The 26,874-nt window shown below is 42.4% G+C and overlaps 1 protein-coding gene across 5 annotated transcripts in view; it reads right to left on the reverse strand.

The window, feature by feature from the left end:
• Positions 1-26,874, reverse strand: part of ECE1 (endothelin converting enzyme 1) — a 4,237,764-nt gene that overhangs the window by 78,781 nt on the left and 4,132,109 nt on the right. For all 5 annotated transcript variants that reach the window (XM_044063171.1, XM_044063172.1, XM_044063170.1 and 2 more), the window contains one exon: positions 16,458-16,553. In XM_044063171.1, coding sequence (XP_043919106.1) covers positions 16,458-16,553 — 96 coding nt within the window. The remainder of the gene's footprint in view (positions 1-16,457; positions 16,554-26,874) is intronic.

Below are 26,874 nucleotides of genomic sequence, written 5' to 3' on the forward strand. Positions count from 1 at the left end.
TTGAACCAAACAAATCTGTAACATCTATAGCCACAAAGATGATATCGTTCGTATTAATAATGTTCTTCACTTTTCCTAAAAAATACCATGAGTCTTTCAAGTATGATGTTCCTTTAAACATTACATCTTTTAACTTGGTATCAATGTATTTAGCTAAAGGAGAAATAACTGAACCTTCTGCTGCCACTATGGGTCGTAAAGGAGGATCTGCACTATTTTTGTGTACTTTGGGAATGCCAAAAATTGAAGAAATTTTTGGCTTGCTATTGTGTAAGAATTCTAACATGCTGTAATCAATGAGTCCTTCCAAAAATAGATCATATAGTGTTGTATAAATTCTTTTATAGCCAATATTGATCTCATTAATGAAAATGTTATCATATTTAGACTCATCTAACAATAAATTAAACATTTTACCTTCATATATAATAGAACTCATAAGTACCAACCCTCCCCCTTTGTCTGGTTTCAGATTTTCTTTTAACCTCTTGAGTAATGAAAGTTCATTTAATGTAAGGTTAGGAGCAAATTGATTATTTTTAACTGCTTTTCTCAGTTTATTCTCTATAATGCTTTCAAAATTCTTTAATTGTGGGTGCGTGGGGGGATTCCATGTACTTTTTTTCTTTAATTCCTTAGAATGATCAACTTCCCCCAAGATATCACCACAAATTAACTCAAGGTTCATTTTCCTCAAAAACATCTTGACATCAATAATCATTCTAGTGATGTCACATTTTGTTCTTGGTACGAAGTTGAGTCCCTTGGAAAACAGCTCAAAATAAATCTCATCAATTTCAAGTTCTGTATAGTTAAATATATTAAAATTCTTATATTTGGCACATGTGCAAATAACAGATGTATCACATGTATTTTCTACATTGATATCAATAGTATTGAAACTCATAAAACTCTCATTAATTGATGTTTCTAGGGGAACAGATCCTAGTATTTCCTGCCTCTTCCCCCCCCTCCCCTCCATCCATTCCTCTGGTAATTCCCTTCTCTTTGATTTCTGATCCTTTCTGACCTCCGAAGGGGGGGGAATTCTAAAGGGTCAAAAATATCGTGTAATAAGTCAGCTTGTCCCTCTACATTGTCATCAGTAATATCATGCCTGTATTTGTCATTGTGTAAAAATCTCTCATTCTTGTAGTTACAAATTATTCTTGGTTTTGGGTATTGAATACCCTGTTCATATTCAAACGTGTCCCTCAAAATCTTTATTTTTTTCTTTTCTAAAATTCTCTCACATTTCATATCTATATCTTTTCTAAGATCTAAATATTTCTTTTTCTCTAAATCAACAGTAAATAAAAGGTCATTAGTAATCTTTCCATTTATAACATCAATTTGTTTCATTAAACATTCAATTTCATCTTCATTACTCTTAATAATACTTCTCAGGAGCTCAAAGCCCCACCCATCAAACATATTTAACAACTTGTCATAAAACTTTGTACCTTCTTTTACATTATTAGGGAATTTGTGAATACGTAAACCCTTTGGAACTACTTTTACCTGAAGGCATTCTTTTAAATAAGCGTTGTCAATAGTTAAAATCTTTTAGTTATGTACTTACCATAACTTTAGATGTTTGGGCTCCATCTCGCCTACATTCTGTACTGATGGGTTCGGAGCCGATCCTCGGCTCCGACTCGGCACGCTATACTATAGAGCGAAGTCTCTAATTGGCTGAGCCATTCCACATCCCAGGATGCACCACCACTACTTCCCTAGATCTTGTTTGTCCGCACACATGCACACAGTCATAGACAGTTGAAATAACATTGCCAGGTGTTTCAAGATGAAACGGCTAAACTGAACCATCCGGTCTCTTCTGATCTCCAAGGCAGGGGGAAGGAGGGTGGGTTATTAGGAATGTAGGTGAGATGGATCTCAAACATCTAAAGTTATGGTAAGTACATAGAAAAAATAAAAGGAACTGCTGAAAATACTCCAAACACAACTTTGCCAGCAGATAAAAAACGGATGTAGCTCACACCACAGTGTAATCCAATGCTCGAGACCAGGTTCATCATTCATTCATTTTTCATTCATTCATTCATTTTTCAATCATAGTAAGTTAATCATATTGTATTTTATATTAATGAATTTGCTTTACATGAATGAATTTACTATGTTTTACTATGTTTCAGTGTTTAATACTTGGTAATTCTGCTTTAAGTTAAAATACGAATGATTTATTGAATGTAATTAAGTTTAATTGATGGGTATATATATAAGTATATTGCTGAATGCACTGGTCTTTTTCTGATAAAGTCTATTGGGAACGAAAACGCAATAGGTTGTTTTTAACAAAGGCGTTAATGTTTGGAGGACTATCTGTTTGTGAATAAACACGTCTGTGCTGAACCTGGTCTCGAGCATTGGATTACACTGTGGTGTGAGCTACATCCGTTTTTTATCTGCTGGCAAAGTTGTGTATGGTAAGTACATAACTAAAAGATGTTATGTGATCCTATCTCGCCTACATTCTGTACTGATGGGACAGCGTCCCTAGCACCTGATTCCTGGGTGGCTCACTGGAAAACACTCCTGAGAACTGTGGAACCGAAGGAAGCTCGCCCCCGAGATGCCACATCCAATTTGTAATGAGAAATAAAGGTGTGAGGAGAAGACCAGCTAGCCGCAGCACAAATGTCACTAATGGCAAGCTTGGAATGAAAGGCTGTTGAAGTAGCCATAGCCCTTGTAGAATGAGCTTTCACAGTGGTTGTAAGCTCTTTATTAGAAAGAAAATAAATATGACTGATACAGTCTCTGATCCATTTGGCAATAGTGACCTTCGTGACGGCTTTGCCCAACTTATTGTCCGAAAAGGAAACAAACAACTGATCTGTTTTCCGTGTTTGGTGCGTCCTATCTAAGTACAAACGCAATTGTCTGTGAACATCCAATGAGTGGAAGATATATTCTGCTCTGTCTGAGTAGTTGGGGAAGAAAACTGGGAGTTCCAAAGACTGTTGAAGACAAAAACTAGAACAAACTTTGGGAACAAAGGATGGATTAGGCCTAAGGGATACTCTATCCTTGTGAAAAACCAGGTACGGCGGTTTGACACATAGGGCTTGAAGTTCCAAAACTCTCCTGGCTGATGTAATTGCCACCAAAAAGGCAGTCTTCCAAGAAAGAAATTTCAAGTCACAAGTTGCTGCCGGTTCGAAGGGGGAAGAGGTATCAAAGCACCTAATATGAAATTAAGATCCCACTGTGGAGCAGGATGAGAAATCGGAGGTCGTAGCAGCCCAGCACCTTTCATGAAGGCTTTACACAACTTATTGCTCATCAAAGGTGGGTCTATACTTTCATGAAAATTAGAAATAGCTGCTAATTGAACCTTAATGGTAGAGACCGAAGAACCTTGATTGAATAAGGAAGCTATAAATTTCAAAACTTCAGCCACCGGGGCAGTAATGGGATCTAATCCCCGGAGTTGGGCCCAAATGGCGAATCTCTTCCATTTACTATTATACATCTTCTTAGTCGAATTCTTGTGGGCCGAGGACAAGATATGTACGACTTCCTAGTACAAAACCTGGTTCCTGACTATAGTCGGAAGTGGAGGAGCCAAGCTGTTAACCTCAATGAGTGAAGGGACTGATGAAGCTGTCCCGACTGGTGGATCAAGAGATCTGGAACCTGGTCCGGGAACCATGGACCGTCCAGTGCGTATTTTCGAAGAAATGGCAGCCAGACTTGACGAGGCCAGTATGGGGCAACTAAGATCATCTTGCACTGCAAGTGAATCGCTTTCTGGATCACCCTGGGAAGAAGGGGAACTGGTGGAAAAGCGTACAGTAGGCCGGTGGGCCATGCTTGGACTAGAGCGTCCTTGGGAAACCCCCTCGGAACTGGGGTGAGAGAGAAGAACTGTAGACATTTCGTGTTGAGGGGAGTTGCAAAGAGGTCGCAACAAGGAGTTCCCCATCTTCTGAAGATCTGAGATGCCACTCTGTCGTTCAGAGACCACTCGTGCGGGGAGAGAATGGTTCTGCTCAGTCTGTCGGCTATCACACTGGATCTCCCCGGAATGTGTGTTGCTACCAAGAAACGGTTGGTTGCAATAGCCCAATCCCATACTTTCATGGCCTCTCTGCAAAGGGGGTAGGACCTGGTCCCTCCCTGCTTGTTCAGGTACCAGACTACTGACATGTTGTCGGACTGAACGGCAATCATACCCTGGGGGAGGCAGCTGTGTAGTGCTTGTAGCGATAGAAGCACCGCCCTCATTTCCAGTATGTTGATGTGTAGGGAACTCTCGTCGGGGTGCCACTTGCCTTGGACTGACCTGCCCAGGTAATGTCCCCCCCACCCCGTCTGGGAGTCGTCCGTAGTCAAAGTGGCCACTGGAGGAGGAGGAACGAAGGGTCGCCCCTAATCCAGGTTGGAGGAGAGAAGCCACCAACGGAGGTCCTGTTTGCACGTCTCCGTGATTATAATGAGGTGACTGAGAAGAAGATCCTGATAGACCACTGGACCGACAGGAGCCACTGGAGAATTCTCATGTGCAATCTTGCTAAGGGGACTAAGAGAACGGTAGCCGACATGGAACCCAACAGTTGTAGGACCATCCTTGCTGGGGCTCGGCGTTTGGAGAGCAATGCTCGAACTTGAGATTGTAATGTTTCTATCCTCTCTGTAGGAAGATAGACCCGCATTTGCTTTGAGTCTATCTCTACTCCGATAAACCGTATGCGCTGAGATGGCAGCAACACAGACTTTGCCCAATTGAAGGTGATTCCTAGGGAGTCGCCTAGAGAAATAGTGGCCGCTAGGTTTTGTAAGAGTAGACGCCTGGATGTGGCAGTTAGGAGCCAGTCGTCTAGGTATGGAAACACCTGGAATCCTAGACTTCTCAGGTGAGCAGTCACCACTGCCAAACATTTAGTGAACACCCTGGGGGCTGTGGTGAGACCAAAGGGCAGTGCACAGAACTGGAAATTACTGTCTCCCAGGCTGAAGCGCAAGTGTCTCCTGGATGCCTGATCTATCAAGATGTGATAATAGGCGTCCTTGAGATCTATGGAGCACATCCAAACACCCTTCTCCAGAAGCAGGAGTATGGACTGTAAGGTGACCATCCGGAACTTGGACTTTTTGACAGAACGGTTGAGCTTGCTGAGATCCAAGATGGGCCTCATGTCCCCGGTCTTTTTTAGAACAAAAAACCAACACTATACAAACTATTATGGATGAACAAGGACTGACGAACGACCTGGAGATGACCACCAACAAAAGCAGGATACAGCCAACTATTTCAAAATATCACGTCGATTCCAAAATAAATTAAGATGCAGTTCATTTATTGTCACAGAACAAAGATTACCTAGGTTTCGTTCGAAAACGAACTTCTTCAGATAAATGTCCTAACTGAAGCATGTTCCTTAAATACACTGCTAAACACACAATTACATTAATTTCCAACCAATAATTATGTTAATTATTCAATTAACTTGTCTTTAAAAATTTCAAAGGTTAAAACTTATCTTCTTGAATGGTATACACAAAATTAGCGTCATACCACACTACAACAAACAAAAAAAAACACTTATGATGTACAATTGATGCACTAAAAAATTATTTATAATTTATACTGTTGTATTACAAAAAATATATAATGTAATGTAATAAAATTGTGTGTGCATATATATAAATAAATTGCACTATAATAGACAGATATTCTATAATAATTAGTAAATATAATCTACTTCCTTTATGATTACATGCAAACTTATAATTAAATTCCTAACCTGTACATGAAATGTATATTTGATTAATAAATATATATATTATGTAAAAGATATATGTAAAAATAATATATATAAATAGTGATAAATATGTAATAAATGATATGTTTATAATAGTAAATATATATATCCATGTTCCCAGAATATTATCAATCATCCCTATTCAAACATGTAAGTAAAAATTAGTGAACATAATTATTATTCTTGTGTATTTTGTGTACTTTTACGAATTCATATAAGCCAACAATATGACAAATGTTTTTGAAAAATGATAATAAAGAATGTTGACTGACCTTGTCTCGATCTACACCTAATTGCCTTTTTTGGTCTTTTTTGGCACCAAAAAGAATCTTGAGTAAGTCTCTAATCCGGTCTGGTCTTCGGGGACTGGTTGAATGACTCCTTTTTGAAGCAGCTTTGAAATTTCGATGGCTGCGAGATCCCGTTGACTGGGTGGTGGGTCCGGGATTTTTCGGGATAGTGGGGGGGGGCTGTGAAAAAGGAATGTTGTAACCTCCGGCAATGATCCGGAGCACCCATCGGTCCTGAGTGATATTCTCCCAGGCCTTTAGGTGCCTCGAAAAACGACCCCCGACTGGCTCCGGAGCGGCGCAGTCGGGCAATCCTTCGGGGATGCTGGAAGGTTGAGGAGCCACAAAAGGACTTGCGGTCTCCAGTGTTGCGGGGGCCTCTGCCGCCTCTGGGACGGCGTCTTCCTGAAAAATTTCACCCCCTCTGCCTCTAGAAGGGGGATCATCCTGCTGTGAGGGGTAAGTCATCTGAGATTTGCGGAACCACATTTTCCCCCCTCTTCTAGCCTTGGGATAAGGCCGGAAGGGAGTGGAAAACCGTGCTCCTACGGCAGTCAAAGTCTTACCCTCTTGTTCACAGCGGGTCAAGGTGTCCTTTACCTTGGGTCCAAACAAGGAGGACCCATCAAAGGGAGCGTCGGCAAAGGAAGACTTGAAGGCCTCCGCAAAATGACACAGGCGGAGCCAGGCTTGTCTCCTTAGAGCAACACCAGTACCCGCCGCTCTACTCGCCCCCTCGGCCGCATATGAAATGAGCCTCATGGACGAGTTTGATATTGATGATAGAGTAGCCAACTAAGAGCTAACCGTCTGGGCCAACTGCTCAGGTAGGTTACCAGAGAGGGTATCTGAAAGTTCCTTGACCAGATCCCTCTGAAGTCTGGTGAAGTGCGTCAGGTAATTCAGAGACCTTAAAGTAAAGGCTGCTGAAGTAAGGGTGTGCTTCCCGTACCGATCCATACTCCTGGACTCTTTATTAGGAGGGTGGACGGACATCGAAGCCTCTGCCACATCCTGCTGGGTAGCAGATGCCACCACCAGGGCATCTACGGCCACACCTTTAGATAAGAATTCCTTTTCAGGGGGGGCTGACAGGAATTTATTTGGGCGAGCTGGCACAGGTTCCACAGAATCCGGGTGTTCCCATGCCCTTTGAGAGATCAAATTCAGGAGCTCATCGAAGGGCAGAGAAACCCAGGAGGCGGAAGGCTGAGCCCCGAAGGCCTTGAGGAAGACCGACTCCTCAGCGGAAGGGGGTTTGGACTGCCAGTTGCCTCGTTGCTTGAGGATTTCTAAGATGTCCACAAAGGAGACATCATCAGAGGACGACTTGGGGGACCCCTCCGCATCATCGAGGTCGGTGTCCGAGGTGAGAGACTCATCAGGTGAGTCGACGTGCTTCCTCTTACACTGTCTCTTCCTGGGAGGTTCCTCCGAAGAAGCCTCGGAAGGACCCCCAGGAAGGGAGGAATCCCCGATGGGGATGACGTCAGGCCCCAGGGCTCTGCTGTCTTGAGACAGGGGGACAACAAAGGAACAAGTCTCCATGCCAAGGGAAGGTGTTGGAGAGACGGTGGAGGTAGCCAAGGAAGATTTGGCTAAGGCACTCCTCATGGCCCTGAAGGCCGGACCCCCCCCCCCCCGAGTCCTGGGAAGGTTCGACCCTCGAGGCCACAACAGTAGAAGGCACTCCCGCAGCCGACACACCGAGAGGGAGGCTCGGAACCGAAAGCATCGGGCCCGAAACATCACCCCCGGGGCCGACCGAGGAGGTCCTTGTACCGAACTCCGACCCGAAGGTCGGGGTTGGAGTAAGGGTCGGAGCCGACCCGAAGACCTCCACCGGCTCCACCAGCACCGACTCCAACGGTGCCGAGGCTGTTGGAGGAGGAACCAAGATAACAGGGTGGACAATCGGCTCCGGAGCCGACTGGGCTGGAGCCGAGACTAACTTTTGGAAGACTGGAGACTGAAACAGCCTTTAAAGCACCCTGTCAATATCTGAATTGGACATCCTCGAGGACCAAGAAGAGACTGATCGGGCCCGAGTTGACTTCGCCGCCGGTTCCGAAAGACTGGGGAACCGGCTCCGAATGGTCTCAAGTAATATTGGCGCCGAGGGAGATTCCACCAGCACAGCAATTTCCCTCAGAGCCGACGGGGACTTCGGCGCCAAGGTAGAAGAGTCTGAGTGTGCGACCTTCCTCGGCTCCGAAACCATTGGAACCGAAGAAGGTGACCCACCTCTCGATGCTCGAGCGCTCGGCTCCGAGGACAGAGGAGTCAAGGCTGGAGGCATCGAGGCAGACCTTTCCGACCTCGGCTCCGAAGTGCGTGGAGCCGACGGAGAAGCCTGCCTTGATTTCTTTGCTGTCGGCTCCGACGGACTGGTCGGAGCCGAAGACTACTTCTTCCTGGAAGGAGAGGGGGAAGAAGATAAAGCCTCCTCAAAGGAAGAGGTGATCATCCCTTTCAATATCAATTTATTTTTCCTCTCTTGGAGGACACGAGAAGAAAAAGCGTGGCATACACTGCACGACTCTTGAAGGTGCTTAGGGCCTAGACAATAAACACATAGGGAGTGATCATCCGTAATTGACATTTTGTACCCACACTTGGTACATTTTTTAAAGCCTGAAGGACTGTGTTCCTTCGACATGATATATCCTTAACTAGCAGTAAAGAGACTAAAAACTAAATAAAACTACACACAAAAGTGCTCAGTCCCTCTAACTTAAACGGGATGAGCAAAAGAACACAGCTCTTGCTAGAGCGCGAGGACAAGGCCCCTCTAACTCAAACGGGACCTTGACTCTGAGGAAAATAAACACACAAGAACAACTAGCTGAAGAACACACACAAGGTTATAGCTAGAAAAAAAACTTATACCAATAAGGCTAAATATAAGGCTAAATATAAGCCCTAAAAGAGCGCGAGGGTGTCCTGAGTGGGAAACTAGCTCTACGAAAAAAAACTCTACCACAAAAATTTTTCGAAAACACTCACAAGCAAACAAGTAGCTGTTAAAACAGCTTTTGGGTGAATTTTAAGAAAATTTTGACAGAAAACTTGTCAGTAAAGAGTACTTAGCCCAGCCAAGTCGAGATCACGTCTATTGCTATCAAGCGGCAAACGAGATCTGGGGAAGTAGTGGTAGTGCATCCTGGGATGTGGAATAGCTCAGCCAATTAGAGACTTCGCTCTATAGTATAGCGTGCCGAGTCGGAGCCGAGGATCGGCTCCGAACCCATCAGTACAGAATGTAGGCGAGATAGGATCACATAACATCTGACAGTTTAAAAGCACGAAACTTCACATGTCCGACAAACCACAGTCCTGACAATCAACAAAACAAAACAAATACCTTTTCCGAAAAGCACACACACAACACAAGCACAACAAAAACCTTACAAACCTACACTAAACCTTACATACAAACTATCTATGCACTAACCTTAACCCAAACACTAACCCTAAAGTCCATCACTATCGCACAATCACCTAACCCGCCCCCTAACCCTAACTCACTTAAGCTGCCCCTAACCCTAAAGTCCGTCACTATCGCACACTTACCTTATCATGTTGGTTTTCTCAGCGTCATGCTTTTAAACTGTCAGTCATCTCAGTTTGTCGATCTTCCGGTCTCGGTGTTCTCGTCGTCAATGTTTTGTGTGTCGGTGTTTTAAAGTAGACCCATATAGATAAATATATATATATATATACACACACACACACACACACACATATATATATATATATATATATATATATATATATATATATATATACACACACACACAAAACGTATTGCTACTACCAGGAAAATGAAACTTATACTTTGTGGTGAGGCCTGGGTGGCCTGTCTGGAGCAAAGAAAACGCTGACACGGAAAGTAGATTTAAGCGCTTTTGTTCGCTGCTTTTATTGAGCAATATGAACTTCTTCAGAAATCTACTTTTCAAAGTTTTACTTGCAGTATTTATAGCACAGTTAAAAAGAGGAGGAGACAAGCTAATCATGCAGCCATGTAAAGGAGGAGATGTGTATGTGATCTGTGGGGGTTGGTAGCCCTTGTGTGAACTTAGCTGAGCCATTTAAGAAGATGTGTATGTGATCTGTGGGGGTTGGTAACCCTTGTGTGAATTTTATCTGAGCCATTTAAGAAGGCTTTTGATATTTAAATTTCCATTTAGGCCAGGGGGGATGTCTGCCCTGAGTTCTACCTGCCATTTTAGTTCTTGTACTTCCAGGAAGGTGTTGGAAGTTTGTGTGAACGTGTGTACTTGTTCCAACACTAGGAATTTGATGGCTGGGGGTGTGCTGCAGGTGAGGGTATGCCTGGCTAGTGTATATACACACATACACACACACACATATATATATATATATATATATATATATATATAAAGTAAAAAAACTTCCCGAGCACCTAGTGAAGGAGAAAGACACTGAGCGTAACTTCGGTATTTAGCGCTTTCGATCTTTATTGATGTACAGATCTTCTTCAGAATGAAATAGTGTGCCAAGGCAAGTCACTTAAATAGTACATGTATTTAAATTAGGTGGAGGAATTAGCCAATCGGTAATGTGAGCTGGGCTCAGTAGCTAATTACAATGCATTTAATTAAGGCCAATGAGAAACAAATATTTAAATTAAGGTAACAACTTGCGATGTAATGCTTTAGTGCAAATTAACAGTGGAGTGTGCTAGGGGTGGCTGTAGAGGGTTATCTACGCCACTTCAGAGCACATTTTACATTCAAATTCTCATTTAGTCCTGGAGTTATTTCTGCATTCAGTCTGAGTTGCCATTTGAGCTCCCTGACTTCAAGTAGGGAGTCTGTGTCTCCAAAAAACTGAGATAGAAGTACAAAAGTACAAAAAATCCAGTGCAACTAATACTGTGTTTTCCTAGTGCATTGCCAGGGTTATGGGATCTTACTGCTCCTAGGTGTTCTTTGATGCGGTCTGATAATTTCCTGGTGGTTTTGCCGACGTAAAACGCTGGGAAGAGTCTCATACTGTTGCATAGACCACGGAAGTGGTGTGGCAAAAATAAAATCTTTGGAAGCAGATTTTGAGGGAGCAATGTTGGAAAATGAATTCTTGCCCCACCAAGATGTGTTTGCAAGACACACAATTGCCGCAGGTGAACATCCCTTTGGGGGCTGTGGTTATGCTGCTGTTGTCCAAAAGAAGCGGTGTCTCTCTGATCTCGAATGATGCTTGAAGAGTTTTAGTTTTTTTGTAGCAGAAGGTGGGAGAAACATACATTTTTATATATATATATATATATATATATATAAAATGAAGTGTAAATAGCAGTCAGCTGTGCCATTTTAAAACACATTTGTGGTTTACGCTGCCTACTGTGTTACATGCCCTTGCTTTTACATAGGCAAGACTACCAGGATGCTATCTGCACGTACTAAGGAACACTGTGCAGCCATTCGGAGTGGGGACCTACATAATGCTTTAGGTAAGCAGTGTGTGATTTGCACTAGTTTTACACATTTTAAGTTTATTGTTATGGAGAAACTTTATCAGTTCTTTGGTGATGCTTGAAGTGAGGGAATTGCTGTGGCAATTAAGACTTAGAGCGGTCTTGTTACTGTCTTGTTTTAATATCAACACATTGTTTCTATGGTAACTAAGTAAATAAGGGTTGTGGTTGGTCTCCTTCATATTTATGCTATATGTTTTTATTACCATTAGATCCCATTGGTTCCATTTAAATGGAGCACTACCTATTTGATATATAATTGTATGTACTGTACTGTTATTCTTATGCTGTTTCTGATTACTTATTAAAGAGATAAAAGCGCTTAGAATTGGCTCCTGTCAGTTTTTTGATTTTGCATTTTGTTTTTTTGCTTATTTTAGTAAAAATATATATATATATATATATATATATATATATATATATATATATATATATACATACATATATACATATATATATATACACACACACACACACACACACATATAGACACACAGACACAAGTCAAGATAGGACAAAATAACATCACAGGCTTCCTGACCTAGAACTCCCATTTGTATATGCAGAGAGAGAAATTTCCTCATCATTCTGCACACATTGGCTTCAGTAAGACTCCTGGAAGAATGAGAAGCTATTGATGGCAACCTGTAGTGATGGTGGGATTCTAAGAATGGTGAAGGTACTCTGGAAACTACTGGTTCTATAGAAGGAAAGTACCTAGTTCTAGGTAAAGACTTCAGATCTGAAGGACTTGGATCCGAGGGGGGTCTTTCTCAGCTCTGACACTGGGTATACAGGAGTGATCTTTGGATCCAAATTGTTTCTTCTTTGTTGGCTCCATGGTTGGATCTGACTAAGGAGTCAAAGACTCCCAATGTCTTGAAAACTTGGAAGAAGTCCCTTTAAGTTTAGATATGGAGTTTGAGCCCCAGCGACAGCTTCTGAAAAGAAGGCAACAGAGCCTTTGAAATTAACGTATTTCTTCTATCCACAATAGCTTGTGGATTAAACACCTTGGAAATTGTACAGCTTTCTTGGAGATGTTCTGGGCCTAGACAATAAACACACATGGCGTGTGTACTGGAAAAAGGCAACTTGTGCTCACATTTCTGGCACTTCTTAAATCCAGCGGGCCTTTCTCAGACATTTTAAAAAGGCTTGCAGAAAATACAAAAAAATTGTTTTTTTCTTAAATATTAGATGAACAGATAAAAAGAGTAAAAGGTAGAAATACCAGCTATGGTAATAAGGATACACATGAAACTTGTAAAAAAGGGAGGATTTAAAGATATGAAGAAAAAAATTAAAATGCATGTGAATAAAAGAAATAACTGTAATTTCTCCAGTGCTTAAGGTGACTATGTCTAAACATGAAAGCAGCAAATGAGATCTGAGGTGTGTTAGGGTTGGTGCATCAAGGGTATGGGAGGAACTCAAGAGTTTTTTGGAGGCCAAGAGTTTTAACAACAGCCAAGTTGGATCCAAGGATTGGATCCAAACCCAACAGCTGAGGAATGAATAAAAACTGACATCAGATAAAAATGTTAACGAGCTGCATAACCTTGTTTTTGAATCCCTTTGGTATACAAAGCTGAACTGTTCTGTGTTATGATGCCTATTAGCAGCTGCCAGAACAGCAGCACTAATCATCCCACTGTATAAGTAAATGACACGTGGGAGCAGACATGTCCCTAACATTACATGCAGTGACTTCCACAATCCATCAAAAGGTGGTGGATCAATCTGATTTAATATAAAATGGAATCAAGAGAAGCCCAGATGAATTTTTAATGACCATAATGCAAAATGCACAAATATCCTAAATGTCATATAAAAGGGACATACAATAGAGTCCATGTTTCCTGAAAGGCAAGTTAAGTCTAAGCAGTGATCACTGGGTCCTCAAAGCAGATTTATTACAATGTTTCAGAAAGACCATCACATACACCACACTCAGTCTGTGAAGAAAGACAGCCTGGCCAAGCCCACTGAAGTAAGAGGACATCTAACTGCACCACCAAAGAACCAGGTTCATTTATTTACAAGGGTGACAAGGGGCAAGCCAGGGAAAAGAGTGGAAGCAGCTAATAGCTGGCTTCACTTTGCAGAAAGGATGGGTGGTTCATTGACAAATTGTCGGACTAATGAGTTAGCAGCTGAAAATCTTGGCAGGCAGGAATACAATACAGGGACACCAGTAGAATCTAAACATGTTGAAGCAGCCCTCTCAAACTGAAATGTCATCAGTGCACATGAGACACAAGAACCCGTAGGAGGTACATTAAAAACATGACAGTACAACAGTCTCAGGGACCCATTATCCAGCTCTCATCTCTATGTGAGCGCAGTACTGTGTGGAGCAGTATGCAATATGACTGGCAACTTTCAGATGAGTTTAAATTACCCCCAAAAGTCACAGTATCTGTGTTATTTGAATCAAGTTTTCAAACCTCATCATTAAAGTGGAAATCATCATTAAAGTGGAAAAAGAATAGACACAATAGAGCCCCTGTTATACAAGAGGAGATTTGTTAGGTTACTAATAGGCCTTCCCCAGTCAAAAGATGCTTTTACTCAATTTTCTTTTATTATTCACTGTTAGAAAAATATGTATTAATGTGTGTATGCTTAATGCTAATTGAGTTAACACGTTTTTCATTCTATTTTATATGCACTGTTTTATATATAAATTGAGTTTCATATGAGAACTAAAAAAGATGCTTTTTGAAACTGCAGTGTGCTTTCTGAAACTTGCAAGATGCCCTCTGACCTAGTAATTGCTAGCACATCAATATTCATGTTTATGCCTTTTGGAAATGTACTTGAGAAGCAGGTGCTTATCTGCTAGGTTGGGAACGAATGAATGAACAATGCTATATTCTGTAAATGTAATGATTCTAAACAACCAGCTCTGTTCGAAGTATGAGAACATGTACAGCTACAGAAGCTTAGAGATAATGTAGACAAAGGATTATTAGAGAAATGAACTGCTAGCTTTGTGCTTGAATTAGCCATAGTACCTTGAATGGTAACATAGCATGTATCTAACCAGTGGTAACCAAGGCCACGTTGTTTTCCTTAGGAAGTTTCTCACAAAAATTGATAAATCAGCAGAAATTCATAAGACTGGTGGTCAACAAGTGATGATGAAAAGACTTGTAACTTGCTACGTCAGCTGGGTAGGCAATGTCTTATTAGAAAGTGTATAAAAATGAAAGTAGTTCCTGTTTCTAGTTAGACAAACTCTAATAGCACATTTTTGTCTCCTTGCTGCAAGATTTAAGTGCCTTAACCTGAACCTACCGTGTTTTGATCATTTTTAAAGTATATTTTCCTTTGACACTCACTTTAGTTGATTGTCCAATTCCTGGCCTCTGAAATCCATGCAGCTGCTTGTGGACTTAGTTCCAGTTTCTATAAAGAAAGTCAGCTGACTCAGCAATGCTACTTTTAAAACAGCCCAGCATGTATGTGTACGCCCCCAAGGAGATAAAAAGGAGTACACCTTATAAGAGGTCTTTCCGCTATTTGGGGGAGATCAAACATACTTCAGTGAGGACTGCCTGAGCTGCTAGATGAAACAGTGATCAGACTTTCCTACTGGCTCAAGCTGCATCAGGTGACTGCATAAAATTAAAGAACTTCAGGATGGAAAACAGGACTCAGACAAGTGTCAGTAGGGCAGAAAATGGCTTTAAGTTAAATAGTAATTCATCCTCAATCTTTTGAAATACCACTGTCAGACAGACTGTATGACAGTATGCATTTTGTTACAGTTTTTGTTCATGTGTACTTTTTGATAAAGTTCATAATGTGTATGAATGCTTGCAGGGAGGCTGCAAAGGATTATACAGTGTGTGTGTCTGACAGCAACAAGTTGAAATGCAGTATTGTGACAATTACTTATGTTTTTTTTTTTTTTTTATCTGACCCCATTTGGACATCTGATATCTACAGAGTCAGTTAAGTGGCTGTAATTGGTGGATGTGTGTGTATCTGGGCAAAATTACTGCACTGGACTGTTCTGTATGCATCTGGCAGCAGTGAGCTAAAATATACAGCTGTGGCAAATATTTGTATAATTATGCATCCTTTTCATCAAAATCAGGCATCCAAGTTGTACAGAATCAATGAAGGTGCTGTAACATTGACAAATCCATGTGGTGTGTTGCAGTGGGTTATATAGTATGCGTATTTAAAAACAACAAGCTGAAATGCATTACTGAGGGCATTATTAAGTCATTCACTTGGTACCTAAACACAATCCAAAATCTGTGTGATAAACAAAGTGGCTGTAACTGATGGGTATTATCTGTATGCATGTGTGTGTGTGATGCTCGATGTATGCATCTGAATGCAACGAAGTGAAATACATTACTGTGGCCATTACTTATGCATTTATTCATTAACCAGAGTACAGTCACAGTGGTTATTAACTGGTGCACAAAGAGGCAGTCTAAGAAATTGACATAATTTTATCATTTGATCACAGTTAAACAGTCACCGATCTACTCTCGCAAGGATAATGTGTGAGTAAAATAAGATGATACATATTAGTGCAACTACTTTTATTTTATTTTTTTGCAACTGGACATTTGAGGCAAGAGGCAGTCTGTGGATGAAAGTGACTCACTTCAGCTGTTTGATCACAGTAAAAACAAATCATAACCTACTGCAATACAGCCCCTGTCCATTTCAGTTACTCCCTCCTGTTCAGTTTTTCTTCCAGCCCCCTACAGCTGTGAAAATACCAGCCACTGCTCTACATGGCAGCTTAACCAGATACTTTTATATGAATCCCTGATGCATATCGCAGTAGAATGCATCTAAGTATTAAATGAAAATCGTTCACAAGACTTTCTAAAACTTTACCTGAGCAAATCCCACAAAGAAAAGCTGGTAATTGGTGAGTCCCAGTGCTGGCAGCATCTCTTCTTCCCCATTCTTCTTCAGCCATTTTTCATAAGCCTGTATGAAATGGATAAAGATTTTAAATTAATTACTTACTAAACTAAATACATATAAAAACACACACAAAAGCTTTTCTAAGCACCAGGAGAAAATGTGTGTCAATGTAAAATGGAAAAATATGTTTCCAGGTATAAAAACACATAGGATCATAGGACGTTACTAGGCTATTGGCCCTGAGGCCTTAAAAGCCTAACCAAGAATTTAGCCCATGTTCAACAAGTCAGCACCCTATGCCCCATGTTCAAAAAATCAGCACCTTATGCCCCATGTTCAAAAAGTCAGCACCATATGCCCCATGTTCAAAAAGTCAGCACCCTATGCCTCATGTTAAAAAAGTCAGCACCCTATGCCCCATGTTCAAAAAATCAGCACCCTATGCCTCATGTTAAAAAAGTCAGCACCCTATGCCCCATATTCAAAAAGTCAGCACCCTATGCCCCAGGTGTAATCCTAGGGGATGTATTTTCTGTTCACCATCCAGTTATCCAGGTTGCGCTTAAAAAGGGTTAATGATGTACTCTGCTTGACGTGGAGAGGGAATCTATTCCACAGAAGGGGGAAACTCTGGGACACATTTCTTTCCAGCAAACAAGTCCTATTGATGTCATAGACCAGGTTCAGGTTATGCATGTGGGTTATTCGAGTGGAGCTTGACTTGCGGATATGCAGCAGTCCCATCAAGGGGGGTATGAGATTGCTTTGTATGCCAGACACAGGTCACCTCTGAGAAGTTTTATGAGACTGAGTAGGAACCTCTGTGGTCTCTACAGCTGCTGCATGTACTTTGTGAGGTACATGCCAAAAGGGGCATTGCACTCAATAATGGGTCTTATAAGGGAAGAATACAGGGATGTTATGACCTCCTTATCCCTGGATGAGATACCAGTACTAATGAAGTGAGCCATGTAGAAAGCTTTCCGTACAATGGAAGCAATATGGTGGTCAAAAGTCAGTTTGTTATCAACCTGGGTGCCCAAGTCCCTCGACTAACTGTGTGCTTAGGACCTTGTTATTAATGTGATAATTTGTGGGGACGTCACTCTCCCCACAGGGGATGACAATGCATTTTTTGGCATTCAGTTTGAGGCCATGTTTCTGGCAGTCATTTGTTTGGGTGAGACCCTCTGAGGATGTTCACATCACTAGGGGAACTGATGACAGCGCCCAACTTGCAGTCATCTGCAAACATGGTCAAACAAAACCCACTGGTTTTGGCCTGCATCTCAGAAAAATATATCCCAAACAGAGGCCTCAAGACCAATCCCTGGGGTACACTGCTCGCTACAAGTCTACTGCTTCAGGTAGTTTCCCCTATTTTGACTAGGTAGGTTCTATCAGTGAGAAACTTTGCTACCCATCTGTTAACATATGAATCGATGCCTAGTTGAGCAACTTTATCTACTATACCCAAATGGGGACAGTATAGAAGGCTTTGGCCAGGTCTATGTAGGTGGTGTGCACAGTCTTCCTCTCATCCATGGCTTTGGTGACTGTCTCAAAGAAGTCGACCAAACTTAACAGGCATGACCTCCCCTTGACGAAACCAAACTGTGTGGGATCGAGTGTTTGGAGGCTGCCAATGTCCTTTTTAATGAGGTCCGTGATAATCCGTTCCATGGCCTTTCAGATCAGCCTAGTTAGACTGATGGGTCTACAAGTTCCTGGATCAGTGGATGCTCCACCTTTGTACAAAGGGATGACAGTGGCTGTCCTCAACTCATCTGGGATGAACCAGTACTCAGACTTAGGCTGAATAGGGTATCTAATGGTGCTGAAAGTTCCTGCCTGAGTTCATGTAGGATGCAGCCTGGGATGTTATCAGGTCCCATGGAGGCTGCATTTTTTGCTTTTGAGAGGGCAGTGATGACTTGCTCCCTAGAGATAAGGGGAGGGGGTAGGTGCTGGGAATGTCATGATTTACTGATGGGGGTGACGTTTTCACTGAACCTGTCTGCCAGCAGGTTGGCTATATCTACAGCGTTTGTGTATGCGGTGTCCTTTACCACCAGATCTGAGTGCTTCCTTTGAGATTTTGGACATATGTGATGAAGGCCTTATGATTGTCTTTAGTAGCCATGGTCATTTTGGACTCAACGTTTGCTTTGGAGGATTTCACTAATGCTCTTATTTGCTTGTTCAGGCTAAGGAGAGATTGCTTCCGATTAGGCACCTCCTCCTTCTTGGTCCTGGACAGCAATTTTTTTTCCCTTTTATTAGAGAGTTTATTTATTGCAGATGTCCACTGGACACGTTTACTCTTCCTTGAGGAGGAGGATTTTGTCCTGTCGAGTATTCCTGATTCCATGCAGTTATACAAGTGCTTGTATTAGTACTTTGCTGTAGGTTTGGACATATGTGCCAGTTCCTATGGATGGGGAGGGGGCTGTGAAACTGTTTATACCTTCGCTCAGGAGGTTATAATCTGCTTTGGAGAAGTTTCTTTCTTTGACCATAGCTGGGGGGGGGGGGTCAAAGAGTGCTGCCATTACTGCATGAAATAGGTAACATCTTACCAATCAGTGAACTGGGGGTCATCAGGGTGCTTACCTGGGTAACTACACAAATGGAAACAAAGGCAACATGTTCCCTTAACCTGCATCAGCTATGGGGTGATGCATTCTGAAACATGACCAATAAACAGATGACTACAGTGACAGGCAGGGCTATTAAGGGTAACATTAGGACAAGACACTAGCCCAGCAATATTGTGCCATGCTTTGCTAACTCTTGCCCAATAATAAAGCTCACAGAATACCTGTTATGACAAGGTATGAGGGGTATGTGGTAGTAGTGAGAATAAATGTATTTATAAAAAAAAAAAAAATTAATCCTAGGTGCAGAGAAGCACACCCATGAAAATAACCTTATTTTTAAACTATGAACCTGACCTATTTCACCAAAACCTTTGGAAAGCTTGAGTTAATGAAAGATAAGAATAACCTGAACTAAGACTACACTCTGAGCAAGATAAGAACTATTAAACGTCAAATAAAAAGTGGCAAAAGAAAAACTAACTGAAGTACATCAGGTATACAGGGCAAAACAGATAAGACAAAATGATAATTAACATATGAAAAAGAAATGCTGAAAGCTGCTTTAATTTATAAATATGTGCAAAGTACAACCTTTAATTTGTGAAGAAATGGTATTTTAATACCCATCTTTAGTACTTCCCCAGATCCATCTTGCTTGCTTTAAGGCCTTAGCAGCACAGCATGTTACTGGACACCCTCAACATTTAAAGCCAACTTGGATTATCCAAATAACAGAGATGACAAGAGACGGTGGATACTCCAGCACCTCAATCAAATCACACAGACCATCAAAACTGCAGAGCAAGAGCTGAGGAAAGTAGGAAGATACTACAATGAAAGCAAAATACCCAAATACAAACACACACACTAACTGCAATCTCAGCACATGATACATCTACAAGTACCATGTCCATAACAAAACACCCACAGCATCAGAAGCTACTGCACTGTCAAACATGAACAAAACAGAAGACTAATGATTCATTCCCAGATCTAAAAACTGAAATGATTGTTCTAAATATTAAACATTCCACTGAACTTGATAAATTTATTAAGCAGCTCAGCATTACTACTAAAGATCACCACCACATCAATACAGCAGTATTCAAGATGAATTCCTCAAGCAGGCAACACATATCTGTAGCAATACATTTAACACGTGCTACTTGCTATAATGCTTGAGCTGTGGATGAAATGGGTCCACAAAGGACAGTACAGCTATGTAAAATCGAATAGTAATAGTACATGTCTTTCACTTTACTGTTGCAGTATTCATTACACTAGGGATCCCCTAAGCAAGGGCAGTCTGATGTTCAGCCAGTATACCAATACCTTTCGGTTGCTTTAAGGTATGCCGTACGTCACACGTATGCTCCTCACATACCACTGGCCATAAAGGTGACATCTGGACGAACCGACCTCAGAACTGAGAGCCCCAGTAGGAATGCCATTTGAAGGGTCAGAGAGGTAACAAGTACATCCAGGAGAAAAAAGAACCAGGGGAAGGAGTGAATACTGCAACAGTGAAGAGGAGGACATTGACCATTATGGCAATATTTTAAACAACTGTACTATGTCCTTCCATTTCACTGCTGCAGTATTCCTTACTGTAGGGAGAGTGCAAAAGGTCAGGAAGAAGTGGAGGAGGAGGAAGGACCAGCACAGCTCTCTAGGAATCCATGAAGAATGGCCCTAACAAAACCAGCTCTAGCTCTGGATATCACATCCGTCTTATAGTGCGCTTTGTAAATGTATGCACAGAAGTCCAGGTAGTTCCTCAAGAAAAAATAGTATACAAACCCTTGAAGAAGCACCAGAAGAAGCCATATCCCTAGCAGAATGAGCCTCAACAGAAGAAGAAAGGCTCTTGTCATGAAAAGAATAACAAAGAAATGGCTTTAGATATCCAAAAAGAAACAGTTTGCTTGGAAACAGCCAATCCTAAAGACCTACAATGAAAGGAAACAAAGAGCTGATTAGATTTATGAAAAGTCTTGGTCTCATCCAAATAAAATCTGAGTTGTCTATGCACATCCAACATGTGCAGCACCTTTTCACTGGCAGATTGCAGGCAAAGGAAAAAAGTGGACAAATGAATAGACTGATTAAGGGACAACTCATTCACCACCTTGGGCATAAAAAGATTAGTATGCAAGTACACCATGTCCTTATGAACCACCAAAAAAGAAGGATAAGCCATAAGGGCTTGAAGCTCAGACACTCATCTGTCAGAAGTAAGTGCTAACAAAAGGTACAGTCTTCAAAAAGCAATGTTGCAAGGAAACTGAAGTTGTAAGCTCAAAAGGAGCCCAAGTCAAATTTTCCCAACCAAAATTAAGGTCCTACAGGGGGAGGAAGAGGTTTCCTGGGAAGCCTAATATAAAGGATGCCTTTAAGGAATTCTTTAGCTTCAAATCTAGAGGCTAAAGGAAGAGATAAAGGCAGAGATATCTGATAAGTGCACCTTAACAAAAGGCTAAGCTAACCCAGCATTGAGCAATTCACACAGATAAGAGAGAACCAAACATCCACAGAAAGTGTATCCAGATGACAAGAAAGACACGAAACAGAAAACCTCTGCCATTTGGATAAGTAGGATTTCCTGGCCTCCTGCAGGACCCCAAGCATGTCCTCAGAAAAAAGGTGTCTATGTGGAATCAAAATCATACCACCCACAGTGTCAGTTGAAGAGTGAATAGCTGGGGATGGATGAGAGATCCCTTGTCTTGAGTGATTAGGTTCACCCTGTGAGGTAGCTTGTGATGACTGTCCTTGGCTATATGCAGAAGAGGAGGGAACCACTGCTGTATCGGCCAAAAGGGAGTCACCAAGATTCTGGGTGCATCCTGTTGAATTTTGAACAGGACTTTTGGAATAATGAGAAATGGAGGGAAAGCATAAAGAAACATCCCTTCCAAGGAAAAAGATAGGGCATCCAGCTTCCAAACCGGAGGACCTGGGACTCTAGTGCAAAATAGAGGAAGTTGTCTGTTCAGATGGGAGGCAAAAAGATCTATTTGAGGAGTACCTCACTGGTGGACAATGTCAAGAAACACATCCTTGAGAAGCATCCATTCATGGGACTGAGTTAAGGACCTGCGGACAGCGTCTGCTGCCAAGTTTTGACCTGAGGGAATATTAATTGCATCAAGAATAACTTGAAACTGGAGAGCAACAGCCCACACCAAGAGAGCCAACTGACAAAGGTAAGATCTTGTTCCCCCTGTTTGTTTACATACCACATTGCTGTGGCATTGTCTGTAAATACCTTGATAAATCCTGGGGAGAAGAGAGCATGAAAAGCCTGAAGAGCCAGCAGAAGAGCTCTCATTTCTTTGACATTGATGTGCTCTTTCTGATAAGGAGACCACATCGCCTGCACCTTTAGGGATCCAAAGGCTGCTCCCCATTCCATGTCTAAATAGTCTGTAAACAGCTCCTGAGAGGGAAGAGGGGGTGAAAAGGGAGCCTTGAACTTAAAGACAATTGCAGAATAAACCAATGAAGTTCCTTCTTGAGACAAGGTAGAAGAGGAACTACAAATTCTAAGTGTTGATTTATCAAGAGAGATATCCATCAACTTAGCCTTAATATCATCAGACAAAGTTTGAAGCTGAAGCCAAGAACACCTGATCACTGACCCAAAAGCAACAGTTCTAGAGGAAGCATCTGCTCCATCATCTCTGCACCGATGGAATTACGAGCCACCTGGGAGGAAGTCCCCAACAGAGAAAGGGCAGAGGTTTTACCCTCAGAGTCTGGAAGATCAGAAATAACCTGACAGGCCAGGGACAGAAGAGCCAAAAAGTACCTGGACACTTGGGTCTGATAATTAACAAGCCTAAAAGCCAAGGTAGTAGAGGTATAAACATTCCTGCCTAGCCTTTTCATGGTTCTGCTATCATCAGAGGGCAGTAACGTAGGAGATAGAAGCAACTGAAATGTCTTGTCAGAAGCTATAGACACCATCGAGGGGTCAGCAGGAGGACACTTCTACAAGAATTTACAGTCCTCAGGCACCCTATAGAATCTATCAGGCTTGTTGGGGACAGGGGGCTGAGAGTCTGGAGCCTTAGAAACAGTAGAAAATGCAAGGCGGACAAAACAGGAGGAACAGCAGAAGGTCTTGGAGAATCCACTTGCAGCAACTCGTATAGTTTTTGTATTTCAGGAACCCTAGCACAATCCCATTTAAAGAACCACATCATTGTAGATATTGTGTCCCCAAAAGAAATCTCTTCAAATGGAGTATCAGGACTGGTAGATTCCTCTTCCTCAGATCCATAATCCAGGAATCTGAGAGAAGTAAGCAAGGGATTCTTCATCCAAATTCATCTCCTCAAATTCATCTCTTCAAAAGAAGAATAGTGTTCCCTGGGTCTTTTAACGGGGGAAGACGACCAAACGGGAGTTGGAAAAGAAACTCTCTGAGAATGTTTTAAAGTCATCAAAGCACTAAACATGCCCTGAGCGAAGGACTGCCATTCACTCTGTGGATCCTTAGGCACAGGAAATATGTGTAGTCTTTTGCTTTTTCTTTAATGGGACATGTGTCTTACAAAATTTAGAAGGCTCTGACTCAAGACAACATTCAGTAATGATAGTGGGGACTTCTATGACTAAGATTTGAGGAACAGTCCTAAGGCCCTCGGAGATAATCAGATGTGGTTCCCCCTGGATATCCGAAGTGAATGTCTGCAATGCCTCCTCGGATGCGATTAAAGTTGGACCCCTGCTGGCCTTCAACCTGGTTGCGGCACAGGAGTCCAACAATAAAGCTGGGTGAACATCCAGGCATTCACTCGCCTTGGGAGAGATGTCTGGTGGAGACCGAATAACAGAAGATTCAGGCCTAAATTTCTTGGCCTTCTTCACAGATGGTGTCCCTCGGAGTAAGAAATTCCCTCCATCATTTCCTTAGCAAGAAACTTAAGATGCTGGTTTACTAGATAAAGCACCAAAGAAGAAAGTCTACTATGGAAGGTCTTGGGAACAAAGGCCTGACAGACAGAACAGGATATATGGTCATGCTGCGCCAAGACAAAACAGACCCTGTTCATGGTGGCCTTTATAGGGAATCTGTCTCCCACACTGGCATTTACCCTTCTTGGATGACATGATACCCCACAAGCAATATAAGAGAAAGATGAGTAAAACAAAACCCCCAACGGGGCACTTATCTGCAACAGCTTGGTGAGCCAGCAATGAAAATAGAAGTTATGTTCTTACCATAACGTTCCACGTTAGTTGTCTTCTTCTCGCCTTCTTCTTGCTGGATGGGTTCGGAGCCGACCTCGGCTCCGACTCGGCCACTCTAAAAGCTCGAGAGTTGGTTCCACCGGCTCGAGGCTCCCCCTATATCCCACAATGCTAGGCGTGAGTTACCTCAGATCTCGTTTGTAAGCTAGGCCCAGCCTATAATAGTAGTAGAATAACTAGTAACAAAGTCCACCTCTATAAACAAGGGAGAAGAGAAGGGTGACCTACATCCTGATCCAGGAAATATGCACAGCAGAGCATATACCTAAAGTAAAGAGGTGGTAGAAAGAGAGGTCACAATCAAAACTCCTCTAGGTCTGTCCAGGCCAGGGGGAAGGAGGGTGGGACGCAAGAAGAAGGCGAGAAGACGACAACTAACATGGAACGTTATGGTAAGAACATAACTTCTATATGTTAAGTTGTCTATCTCGCCTTCATTCTTGCTGGATGGGACCGCGTCCCTAGCACCTTGTCCCGGGTGGCCTAACGGAACAGACTCTTGAGTACAGTGGAACCAAAATTAGCTCTATGCCTAGAAGCTAAATCCAACTTATAATGTGAAATGAATGTGTGAGGAGTAGCCCAAGTAGCTGCTGCACAAATGGTGTCTATAGGCAGTCTGTCTTGGAAGGCTATAGAAGTAGCCAAAGCTCTGGTGGAATGGGCTTTAGGTTTGTTAGGTAGCTTTTGGTGTCTTATTTCATAGATAATGGAAATTAGAGATGTTAGCCATCTAGATAGTGATACCTTAGAAACAGAAAGTCCCTTTCTGCCTTCTGCATAAGAGACAAACAGCTGGTCAGATTTTCTGAATTGTTTGGTTCTATCCAAATAGTACCTTAATTGACGATGAACATCTAGCCAATGCAATTTTTGTTCAGACCTATTAGCATATTCTGGAAAAACAGGAGGTCAATGCTTTGATTTAGGTTAGACGCCGAGGCTATTTTAGGTAAAAAGGACGGGTTGGTTCGTAAGGATACCCTGTCCTTATGGAACAACAGATAAGGAGGTCGACAGCTGAGTGCCTGAAGTTCTGAAACCCTTCTAGCTGAAGTAATAGCTACTAGAAAGAGAGTCTTCCATGATAGCAATTTTAAAGAACAGGAAGCTGCAGGTTCGAAAGGGGGGAGAATCAAGGAACTGAGAACTAAATTTAAGTCCCAAGGAGGAGGAGGATTTCTTATAGGAGGTCTGAGTAGAAAAACTCCCTTCAAAAAAGCTTTGCAAAGCTTGTGGGACATTATGGCAGACTCTGAGATGCCCACATGAAAGTTAGAAATAGCTGCCAATTGAACTTTAAGAGTAGAAGGAGATGAATCTGCATGGAAGAGTTCAGCTAGAAAGTCAAGGACTATTTGGATGGAAGCCGTGAAAGGATCTATGTCCCTTCTTTGAGCCCAAAAGGCGAAACGTTTCCACTTACTTAGATAAATCTTTCGAGTGGAAGATTTATGGGAAGCTATCAAAATATCTCGAACAGTGTGAGATATATGAGGAAGCCTGGCTAAGGTTAGAATTGGAGGAACCAAGCAGTGAGGTTCAGAGAGGGGAGGGAGCGATGAAGCTGACCCGACTGATGGATCAAAAGGTCTGGAACTAGGTCCAGATGCCAAGGTTGCCCCCACAGAAATTGATGTAGAAAGGGGAACCAAACCTGTCGAGGCCAGTAAGGAGCAATGAGGATCAAGGAGGCCTTCTGAGCGATAGCTTTCTGTATCACTTGAGAGATTAGTGGGAAGGGAGGAAACGCATACAGAAGTCCCCGGGGCCAAACTTGGACTAGAGCGTCTCTGCTGGGCTGGCCTGGTAGCGGGAATAGGGTGAAATAATCTTTGCACTTGCTGTTTTGGGGAGTAGCAAAAAGGTCGCAGCAAGGCTGACCCCACTTGAGAAAAATTTTTCTCACAATAGAATCTTTCAGAGACCACTCGTGAGGCATGAGGATAGCTCTGCTCAACTTGTCCGCGATTTGATTGGACTTCCCGGGGATGTGCGTTGCTATCAGAAACCGCTGAGAAGAAATCGCCCATTGCCACAGTCTGAGTGCTTCTCGACATAGGGGATAGGACCTGGTTCCGCCTTGTTTGTTGATATACCACACTACAGACATATTGTCTGTCTGGATTGCTATTGTTCCCAAGGGAAGAGAGTCTTGAAGGGCTTGCAACGCTAAAAGCACTGCTCTCATCTCTAGAACATTTATGTGCAAGTGGCATTCGTCTGGTTGCCATGTGCCCTGGACGGTTCTGCCCTGATAATGCCCCCCCCACCCGATCAGGGAGGCGTCCGTTGTCAGAGTAGCAACCGGAGGGGGAGGAACAAAGGGTCTTCCCAAGAAGAGCTGAGGGGAAGACATCCACCACAGAAGATGATTCCTGCATGTCTGCGTAATCATAATGGTGTGGGACATCGGAAGTTGCTGGTATGACCATTGTGTGAAGAGCATCCATTGAAGGATTCTCATGTGGAATCTGGCTAATGGAAGCAGAGGTATGGCAGCCGCCTTAATCCCCAATACTTTG

The sequence above is a fragment of the Protopterus annectens genome, chromosome 2.part1, assembly GCF_019279795.1.
Source record: "Protopterus annectens isolate FY-2018-M chromosome 2.part1, PAN1.0, whole genome shotgun sequence".
NCBI lineage: Eukaryota > Metazoa > Chordata > Ceratodontiformes > Protopteridae > Protopterus > Protopterus annectens.